The 11065-nt window shown below is 56.9% G+C and overlaps 1 protein-coding gene across 1 annotated transcript in view; it reads right to left on the minus strand.

Annotated features, from left to right (window-relative positions):
• Positions 1-644: 644 nt before the first annotated feature.
• Positions 645-11065, minus strand: part of COL5A1 (collagen, type V, alpha 1) — a 185901-nt gene continuing 175480 nt past the window's right edge. The window contains exon 65 of the mRNA XM_011991540.1: positions 645-3029. Within this exon, the coding sequence (XP_011846930.1) occupies positions 2883-3029 (147 nt within the window). The 3' untranslated portion in view covers positions 645-2882. The remainder of the gene's footprint in view (positions 3030-11065) is intronic.

Below are 11065 nucleotides of genomic sequence, written 5' to 3' on the forward strand. Positions count from 1 at the left end.
AAGGACAGTGCTGGAGAGCTTCCAGAACATTCCTGCAGGGCGCTAACTGCCCGGAGTGAAGAGTGAGGCCAGTACATTGGTGGTGTGGACGCCCAGTAGTTGCTGAAACTCACATCTTGGGCTGGTGCCCGGCCATGTTCTAACATCCTCCCAAGGGCACAAAGCTGTCCGTGCCAGCCTTGGCCTCTCCTGAGGGACAAGCTCCACCTAAGGACGGCCGGGGTCATCCCTTCCTTTCTCCGGGTGGCCAGTGTGGTTATCTCCAGAGCCCCTAGTGTCCTGGGACTGTGTGCAGTCCTGTCTGGGAGGGGCCTGGCCACCCTTAAGAAGACAGCCACTCACATCTGTTTAGGATGGAAACAGCCAACTCGATTTATTGAAAATCTATTACAATTATTCCTTTGTTACACAGGTTTAGAATATTTTAAGGTATCCTTTCCTGGGCATTACAGTTAAAACTTATAACATGTCTACTGGATTTTTTGAAAATGTACAATGCATCATTTGACATTGTATTTCAAAGGGCCTGATGTCCTAGAATCTTTATCTTGGGTTTTTTTTTTTTTGCTTACCATTTTTTCTTTTCACCAGCATTTGTCCAATTATATATATTGGGAGGAAAAAATAAAATTACACCAAAAGAATTTCTGCAAATATAAGAAGTAATTTTATTGCAATATACTGTGGCAAGAGTGGTCTGGGGAGAACGGGACATATTTTGAAGTTCAGTACAAATTATAACAACTTTGAAGGGACCACAGAGGAAGCAAATGACAGGAGAAAAGGACAAATTGGATGGGATGAGAAACGAAAACAGAATCACATGACCTAGACGCAGTCCACGGGGCGTCGCGGGGCAGTCCTCGGCTATGGCTTTTCTTTTGAAGAGGTGAAGGTGACAGTCATTGGCACATGCTGGCATCCTGGGCTCCAGAGACTCTCCAAGCCAGACTTTTCTTTGGCAAGAGCAAGACTTATTTTCCAGGGAAATCTGGAAAAGCCGCGTTGGCGGTATTGTGTTCCTCCTGGGTGACTTGGTTGTGGCTTCCTAAGCTGGAACTGCGTTCTGGTGGGGGTGGGGGACAGCACCAGAGCCCCGCGGGCTCACCCCGAGGGCCCAGCCTGCATTTTCCACGGTGGAAGGAAAAGGCGCTGCACCTGGGCAACTTTTCACAGTGAAGAGATCGCCTTTCCTGGCTGCCCCTCGGGTCCTCCTGCCCGCAGACGGCAGCCCCCCGACCTCGACGGCCAGGAAAGGGTCCCCCAAAGGGGACCTGACCCACCCCGAGCTCTGGAGCTGCTGACGCTCGCATCCAGGACATTTGAGATGGGAATCCAAATCGGCTACTTGGAAAAAAAGTGCTGCGGGCAGCCCTGGAGAGACTCATGGAGTTCACTGTACATTATTCCATCTACCGAGGCAGCGCGTGGCACGACTGAACGGCTTGGAACAAACACAGAAATTAGCACCACAAACATTCAGGAACCAAATACAATCCGCTATGGTCACACCACAGACAATGCAGGAAGAGGCTTTTTATTGCTTGTGTGTGTTTTCAAATCAAGTAGGCACAACCCAGGCCTCATAACAGCCCTCGGGAGTGGACGCACTGGGGCGGGAGGGCGCCGGAGGGCGCAGGAGGGTGAGTGCTTGGCTATCCTGCCCAGTGGAAAGGAAAGTGACGTGCATTGATCTTAAAGTCCTTGGCAACAGACTGTGGAGGCGATCACAGGATAAAGAAAGCAGGGAGAACGAGGCATGGCCAGGTACCCCGGTGCGCCTTCAAGGAGACCTTAAAACAGATAGCACCACAAGAGAGAAGTGTAAAAAATAAGCACCAATTTTCATTGAGTTATCACCTACAAAAAATGTGGTTTCCCTGCCCTGGACATTCTCCCATCAGGCTCTGCGGGAAGAAAAGCGGAAAAAAGGAAGCAAATAAAATTAATCTAAACCTGTGTTTTAGTTTAAGTGCATGTAGAAAAAAGTAAAATATCAAAATTTTTTTTTCCCTCCCTATTAAAAAAAGGTCTAGAGTGAATCAAAAACTGTCTGAAAAGGTGCACTGGGACCTGCTTTTCAACGGCAGCATCAATTCTTGCTGCCCCGGGTAAATCTCCAATTTATTGCACGTTCTTGGCCAGGGCGGGGGTGGGGAGATTTCCTACTTCTAATCAGAACTGTCCTGCAACCCAGAATCCATGCCTCGCCCATTCTGTCCGCGGGACCGAGACTGGGTTTCCGTGCATGATTGAAAGCCAGGCACACTTAACATTTATAACAATACAATACAAATATTTACTTAAAACTCACAAAAACATAAGCACCTTTAATCCATCGGGAAGGCACCTGCAGAATGACATTTGGCCTCTGAATGGATCGTGTTGGGGGTTGTTAAAAACGGAGGCTTTGGTGACGGTGGGATGACCTTTACAAGGCTTACCTCGCAACATTTTTTGAAGGTCAGGGGAAATACGCATCTTCAAGTTGAATTTAGAAAAAAAAATACAGTGTCCACATCTGGCAGTCCCTCCCCCAACCCCTGCGAGCTATTCACGAACAGGATTGGTCAGGCGAGCTGGGGGCCGGAGGCCTGGCCCTGCTCCCGGGGCGCATGGGTGTGGACAGAGCATGGGGCGGGCCCAGGCGCTGTGGTGCAGCTAGGTCATGTGATTCGGCTCCGGGTGGGGGCGCGGCTCCTTCCCTCTGTTCTCTCCGGGCTGGGGTCCCACGCCCCGCGGTGCCGAGGCGCAGATGAAGTCAGGCGGGAGGGGAGGGAGAAGGCTTCACTGTCCAGGATCAGGACGTGCACGGGACACTCACGAACGAACGGCATGCTGAGGTCACGAGGTTGCTCTCGGGAGCCCGGGCTGGGCGGCTCCTAGCCCATGAAGCAAGCTGGCCCCACTTCAAATCCAAATTTCTGTGACGCTTCACCGAAGTCATTGAACATGATGTCCACGATGGGCACCTGCTCCACTTTGGGGGTGTCGATCTCCAGAACCGTCTTCTGGTAGCCTTTCTTGGTCTGGGGAAGAGGGAGACAGGTGGCTGGTGGTTAAGAACAGTAGGGGGTCTTGGGGTTTACCAATCGCCCCCCACACTCTGCCTGGCTCGGAAACCCGGGCTAGTGTCTCCCACCCATGGCTGTGCTTGCCCGGGCGAGTGTTGGAGGAAATACGGCTGATCAGAGCATGCACTTAACCCCTGTGGATGCCTCGAGTCCCCCTTGCACAGGTGGGAAGGGGGTGGGGTGGGCATCAGCGAGGCGACAGGACCCTCCCAAGGCTTCAGGTGCAGCTGAGGCGTACACAGGATCGAAGCTGATCAGCCTTTCCCCCCGTACCCAGTCCAGACTCCTTGTGATACCCCAGGTATTTGCTTCCAGGCAGCCCCCCAGGACCCAGAGCCAGCTACAGAACAAGCAGGGCACATGGGAAAATCAAAGGGGGGCTCTGGGTTAGCAAAGGAAAGAGTCCAAGGTGGCACTAGCAGAGCCTTGAGCCAAGTAAGACCCCCCTACCACCACCTGCCTCACACTGCCTTAGGCACGCGGTGGGCTGGGTCTTCACCTTCACAAGTATGGGAAGGGGTGGGGACCTTCTACATCCTCTGGTCCAGAGGAGTCATAGGTAAACTGAGGCACAGAGGGCCAGGGTAGCACAATGAACCTGGCCTGCAAGATGAGTCGGCACCCATCCCTTGCTCAAACCAGCACAACGCTGGGCGCTGGGGTGGGGGATGGAAGCCTAGGAGAGGCCTCCTGCCTCCCAGAACACAGGCGGCGAAGGTGTGAGACAGAACAGAGGCGGCGAAGGTGTGAGACAGAACAGAGGCGGCGAAGGTGTGAGACAGAACACAGGCGGCGAAGGTGTGAGACAGAACACAGGCGGCGAAGGTGTGAGACGACAGAACACAGGCGGCGAAGGTGTGAGACGACAGAACACAGGCGGCGAAGGTGTGAGACGACAGAACACAGGCGGCGAAGGTGTGAGACGACAGAACACAGGCGGCGAAGGTGTGAGAACACAGGCGGTGAAGGTGTGTGATGACAGAACACAGGCGGCGAAGGTGTGAGACGACAGAACACAGGCGGCAAAGGTGTGACGACAGAACACAGGCGGTGAAGGTGTGAGACGACAGAACACAGGCGGCAAAGGTGTGACGACAGAACACAGGCGGTGAAGGTGTGAGACGACAGAACACAGGCGGCGAAGGTGTGGGACAGAACACAGGTGGCGAAGGTGTGAGACTCTTTGGTCCCTCCCCAAAGCCACCCAAACGTAACTCCCGGTGTTCAGGACATTTATTACTGAGGCTGAGCTGGCCCTGCTGTCCTGTCAACTTCCCCCAAGACGGGCCTCGGAGGCTGCATCTTTCGCGCAAACCAGGAGCCTGCAAACGCATGCTGGGCAATGGCTTTTGCCACCTCAGACCCAGACCGGATTTACGGTCTCAGCGGGATCTGGGCCTGGGAAGGATCTTCCACTGCCCCATCCCCAGAAGAAATGATCAGATAAGCAAGTGGAGCCAGCCAGGGTTCCCTCCGGGTGGGAGGCAGTGTCCCCAGGACGCAGCCCTGCAGAGGGCCCAGCACAGGCTCCCAGGCCAGAGATTCCGATAGCAGACAGCAGCTCCAGCTCTCCCGGTGTGCTGCTCCCTGACCTATGGGGAGGGCGTGGCCACGAAGGGCCTTATTCTCCCCGGCTATGATCTTAACGTTCCCGTTCCCAAGGATGGTGTTAGGAGGTGGGGCCGTCGGATGGGAGCTGAGGAGGTCCTGAGGGTGGAGCCCCGTGAGTGGTATTAGTGCCCCTATAAAAGAGGCACCCAAGAGACTCTGCCGTGTGAGGGTGCAGTGAGAAGCTGCTATCTGCAGCCCGGAGGGGAGCTCACCAGAGCCTGCCTTGCCGGCAACCTGGTCACAGACTTCCAGCCTCCAGAACTGTGGGTGACAAATCTCTGGTGCTTGTGAGCCACGCAGCTGGTGAGATTTGTCCTGGCAGTGAGCGGACTAAGAGAACCTGAGCTAGAGCCAGCCAGCCGCGCCTGTCCCAGGCTTCTGACGCTCGGACACGGAGTGAGATAAACATCTGTGGTTTTAAGCTGCTAAATTTGGGGGGCTCATTGGTTACTAGCAATGGATAAGCAATTCACTTTCTGTGACTCAGTTTCCTCAGCTGGAAAACGGGCATGCCAACGTCATAGACGCACTGTGAGAATGAATGAAGCTCACCTCCCCTGCATGCATTCCTGGTATTACCCACGAGACTCTCGAGCTTCACCTCCTAATGTCCACTTCTCCCCACGACCCTGCCCTTCTCACAACCCTGCCTCCACAGGAACACCTTTCTCCTTACTGCAGCTGGCTCGGCCTGGAATGATTTTCAAGTTGGGATTGGAACTTCACAGCGAACGCGAGTTCTCGGGGAGCTTGTTAACCCCATGCAGCTCTGACCCCCGCCCAGAGAGGCTGATTCCGTCAGGCTGGGGTGGGACTCAGAATCTGCATTTTAACAAAATGGGTGTCTCAGACAATTCTGGTAGGCATGTTCATGACTGGCCTTTGAGAAATGCTGTCCTAAAGGACCTCACCACAAGGCGCCCCGGGGCTCGACAGCGAAAGCACACGGTTCCACGGAATGCCGAGTGTGGGGCAGACAGCACCCTGTGGCCAGCTCAGCCCTGCAGAATGCAGCTGGGATGCTGCTGTCCCACAAGCCCGCCTGGGGGTGGCCACAGCTCTCCCATGGAGAGGGAGGGCAGGGCCAGTCGCAGCTCTGCGGTGGCTGGGAAGGATGGGTAGGCAGCAGGGCTGGACACAGGATATTCAATGAGGGGCGGCCACTCATACCCTCCAGGGGTGAAGCCCTGGGGGTACTGCCCTTCTCACCCTTCCTACTGGCGAGGAGCGAGAGACCACCCCTGCCTGTCTAGGCCCCTCTCCTCAGGCCTCTGCTCCCTCGCCCGGTCCCACTCAGGGAGTCCAGTGAGATGCTCGGGCCTGGCTTCACCGGGCCACTGCAAGGCGGCGCTGTCCTGGGGAGCTATGTGAGCTTGGCGACAGGTCAGCAAGCCAGCAGGCAGTGCCCGGCCTTTCTCATCCACCCAGGAGGCCGGGCAAAGCAGTTCTTCTCAGCGGTGGCATCGGTCACAGCCCTTCTCAGCGATGGCATCAGTCTCTCCCCAGAGGGACGGGTGGCATTTGCTGAGCTGTCTGGTGATTTCAGGGGATTTATGGGACCCCTCTGCTCCCATTATCAGAGCGCTTAGAGAGGGGCGTATTTAAAGTAGGCCGCTGCAAGCCGCTCTGTTACCCCGTTATTCCAGAGGCATAAATAACCATTACAGGCCAGGAATGGCCCCCCAGAGGCGCCGAAAGCTGCACAAACACCAGGATTTATGCGGCGCGCTGCCTGGGCCCTCCTGCAGGTGATTTGTGCCTCTCCACTGGGCCCGCTCAGCGGCCCCGTCAATCAGGCGTCCCAGCCAAACGATGGCCGGCCGTGTTGGAATTCCAATTTCTTCGGCCGTTATTACCATATGAATCACGCGGACCTCTGGGGCCCAAGGCAGGGCTTTTGCCGCTGGCCCGAGTTCAGGGCATCAGGGCCTCGTGCAGCAGCCCCCGTAATTAAATGAGAGGGTTGTGACTTTTCAAATTGCGGCTGGGCTTGTCAGGGACGAGGGTCAGCAGGCCACCTGCGAGTCTAGGCCAGTGTCCTTGCATGCCACCCCCGTGGCCGCCCCGCACCCAGCTCCACACTGCTGCCACTGCCCACCCTTCCACCCAAACCTCCCATCCAGCCTGGCCACACAGCCTGCCTCTGCCCTCTGGGGGTTATGCAGTGTTGAGCCATTCCCTCTCCATCTTTTCAAAGTCAGAATCTTTGCTTTCCAGAAGTTAAACGGCCCTGGGGAGGGAGCTGCTTCTCCTCTCCCAGCCCAGAGTGCAGTCTAGGCAGCCCCGTGTTTCCAATCCCGTCTCTGTGTGCAAAACACTCCAAGGACAGTCCTGGAACTCAGGAACGCCCGCCATGGGGAAGGGGTGAGAGAGCGGGCCAGTGTCTCCTGACTTGTAGCACTGGGTGGCTAACCGGACCCACGCTGCTGACTGCCTGAGGACGTGGCGCGGTCTGGATGGCAGCTGCACTTGGTTCTCGGCTTCGAGGGTCCTGATCCTCGGCCCCAGAAGTGCCAGCTTCTTTGGGTTCCATGGGGAAGAGGAAGGAACAGGTCCTCTATGCCCTTGCAGCAGGTGAACCTCTGTACTCCCTTCAAACCTTAGTCCTCTGTGTAGAACGGTGCTTCTCCACGGGGGAGATTTTGGCCCTGGGAGATGTGTCTGGAGACATTCCGGGTTGCCGTCACTCGGTAGGGCGGCTCCTACTGGCATCTAGTGGGTGGAGGCCAAGAATGTCAAACGGCCTGCAGCCCCCATCAGAGAGCCGTCGGGCCTTGATGTCAGAGGGGCTTGCTGGGAAGCTGCTCTTGGACCCGGTTCCCTCCGCATGGCTGATGGGACCAGAACCAGCAGGTGATGGGCGGATGTTACAGACAAGTAGACTTAAGCCCCGTTCTCAGAAGAGCTTCCTCATCCTGCGGCTCTGCAGCCATGGCCTGGGCTGTCTCAGGAGGTAGTAAGGTAACTGTCAACCGAGGTATTCAAGCTGCAGCTACGCCAGGAAGGGGCTATGGTGAGAAGAATGCTGCAGTGGGAATTAGGAGCCTCAGCTCTGCCACACCTGGGGACCTTGGACGAGCCGCCATAACTCTCTGGGCCTCAGGTTTTGCGTATGTAGAAAGAAGGGAATGCTGGTATCGGAGGTTCACATTGGGAAGTGGGGAGCGTTTCTGGTGGCGTTTGGCGCACCCAAGACTGGCAAAGTTACATGTCCAGACGCCAACAGCACACCCTCATCACCGGGAGACACTGGGCTGAGCGACAGCCCTCTCTGCTTGTGGAGTTTAAGCGATCCCGGCTTGACCCTATCCCGGGATGCAGGTGCGACCAGGAAGTCAGGTTCTGAGTCAGAAAGCATTGCCAAAGACTTCTGGGACCTCCCAGAAGTGGGTTTTGCTGATGGAATGAGTAGGGGCAGGAGCTTCAAGAGGAACTGGGATGAAAGAAGTTCGATCTTCCAGGAAGGCCTTAAAGGCAGCAGGAGCCTGTCTAAGCCAGATTAGGGAGCCGGGGTTTGGCCCGCCCTTTAATCTCCACAGGTCCTCTGTGGGATCCATCTTTCTAGCATTGTCTTCCAGGAAACTTCCCCTCTCTGGAAAGCTGTTCCTCTCCCTTTATCAGACAACACCCACTGGGCCAACTAGTTTCCCTTTTTGCCATGGAAGCCAGGAAGCTCAAAGCCAAACTGAGGGGTCTGTCACTCTAGATCCTGCCTCTCCTTTACAGGGTTCCTGATTTCTCTTCACCTCCATGCTTACTGCCTGACACTTGTGATCCATAGTATCTAAAAATAGTCACAGGAACCGGGTGCTCATTCAGGGCTTGTAGTGAGTCAGACACAATTCCGAGCTCTAAAGGCGTGGTTTGATGTGCTCCCCAGAAAGCCCTGTGAGGCAGGTGCTACGTTATCCTCATTTGGGGAGGATGGGTAAGTCCCTGGCATTTTTTAATGCCTCGTTCCAGGGATATGGATCCATCAGCCTTAGACAGGGATGAGTTCTGCACATTCCACAGTCAGATCTGAAGTACTGACCCCAACCAATCGCAGAAGGCAGTGGCGGCGACAAGTACTCCCAGTGGCCGCGGGATGGCCCTGGGAGACACAGCATTAACCCTCAGTGTAGCCCTTGGGCAGCAGAGAAAAGGAGCTGAGCGTCCTATGGCTGAGGGCCAGGTGCTCTCCAGCGGTGCTGGGCAGGGGGAGGCGGGATTGGAACCCAGGTCCGCTCTGCTCCCAGGGCTACAGACAGGCCTGGCAGTCTCAGTCAGCGCCACCCTCTGGCTTTCCTGCCTGCCCGGGCCTCACTCTGAGGACCCATCTGTGCTGCTCAGAGGAGGGCACCCTGCAGGGCTGGCCCTAACGCCAGCCCCGTTCCCCTCAGGAGCTGGCCTGGGTCGGCGCCATGGCTTGGACGTTCGCCCCTCCAAATCTCGCATTGAAATGTGGTCCCGGTGTTGGAGGTGGGCCTGGTGGGAGGCGTCTGGGTCACGGGCCTTGGTGCTGCCCTTGGGGTAATGAGCGAGTTCTCGTTCTACTAGTTCCCATGAGAGCTGAAAAAAGGGCCTGGCACCCCCTCGCTTCCTCTCTCCCATGCCTTCCACACCCCCGGCCCCTTCACCTTCCCAAGACTGGAAGCAGCCTGAGGCCATCACTGGATGCAGATGCTGGCAGCACACCACCTTCCTGCACAGCCTGCAGAGCTGGGAGCCAGGTAAACCGCTTCCCATTCTCCCAGCCTCAGGCGTTCCTTTCTAGCAACACGAAGGGACCCAAGTGCTAAGTGGTGTTTTCTGCAGGGTCTCAGGAATCAGCAGTGGACAAAACGGGCTCCAGTGTCAGTGACAGGAAGACCCACAGACAGACTGGGCTTCTCAGCGACTCCCACTTCCAACCTCTAAAAGGCCACACGAGGGGAACATGTCTGAGGCTCCCGCAGGCCTGGGATCTTGGGGCACAGCTGCACCCTAAACACCTCCGGGACACGCAGGCACATCCCAGACCTGTGCAATGGCCCTGGCAGCCCTGGGAGGGGCAGTCTCGAGGAAACCTTAACGGAGGTGAGCCCAGCTCGCTACGTAGAGAGGAGGAAAAGGCGTGCATGTGGGAAGGCCCACGGGGGGGCAGAAAGGCAGGGGTATGAGCGCCAATACCAGCCCTGACTGCCCGTGAGGTCTGAGCAAGCCTCCCGCAGCTCAGGTCTCCGTTCCCTTGTCTGCGAGCAGAACAGCTCTCCCCGCACGGAGAGGGTCCACGGGCCGGGCAGTCCAGAGAGCTGGCAACTCTCCGTCTGCAGTGCTTCCAGCCTGGCCGTGCTCTCGGGAACAGGCCCAGCTTAGTTCTGGCCACTCCCAGAAGAGCCCTGTCCAAGGAGAGGGAGGCTCCCAGCTCCAAACTGGAACCATGGTGGGTCCTCCATTCCTCACTCCACGCCACAGCCCTGGATGCGGCGAGGGACCCAGGCCCCTGGCTTTTCCAGCCAGGTCTCAGATGTCCCGTCCTAACCCACGGAACTCTCCAAAATTCCCGGAGCTCTGGCTACACAGGCCTGGGATTCCTAGTCTACCCTGCAACTGTGGGGTTGCCTGGGGGCAAGAGCCTGGTCCGAGGCCCTCACTGCCCTCCGGCAGGCATCCTGGGGACAGGTCAACCTGTGCTGAGTGAGGCGTGAGCCCCACGGAGGCGTGAGCAGGGATGCTGGGGGTGGCGCGGGACACTCACTGCACAGCCGTCCACCAGGGCGTGGATGTAGGGGTTGTTATCATAGGACATCTCCTCGTCGTTGGAGCCCAGGAAGCGGATGGCCTTGTCGTAGCTGCCCGTGGCTGCGTCCTGCCAGGCCACTGACTGGTAGCAGTGGTAGGTGACGTTCTGGTGGGCTGAGGCACTCAGCAGCCGCAGGAAGGTCATCTGTACCACGCCCACAGGGTTGCCCTCGGCGTCCACATAGGAGAGCTGGGGGGACAGGGGGGTTGGGGCTCAGCAGGGCAGGGACACACACAGCAACAAAGCCCCACATCCGCACTGCCCTGGGCTTCACCCACACTGTGGTCTTCTTGGGGGCACTACCTGGAAACGTACTACACCCACAGATCCCCCCCGAGGCCAGCGCACATGGACTCTCCTGGGCGTCCCCAGGAACAAAGGGAACCGTGCCTCATGTCCTTCAGGGCCTTAAATAATCCACCCACTCCTCTTGGCCTGTGTTTATCCTTCAGGGCTCGGCACCTGTGCTGCCTCCTCCAGGAAGCCTACCCAGAATAGATGCTCTTGCACTTGCTCTGTGGCTGCCCTCCCCAACCTTAGTTTGTCACAGTGTCTTCCCTAACAGACTGTAAGTTCACAGAGGGCAGGATGGCATCCTTCTTGCTCGTTTCTGGCC

Source organism: Mandrillus leucophaeus, unplaced genomic scaffold, assembly GCF_000951045.1.
Source record: "Mandrillus leucophaeus isolate KB7577 unplaced genomic scaffold, Mleu.le_1.0 Scaffold398, whole genome shotgun sequence".
Taxonomy (NCBI): Eukaryota; Metazoa; Chordata; class Mammalia; order Primates; family Cercopithecidae; genus Mandrillus; species Mandrillus leucophaeus.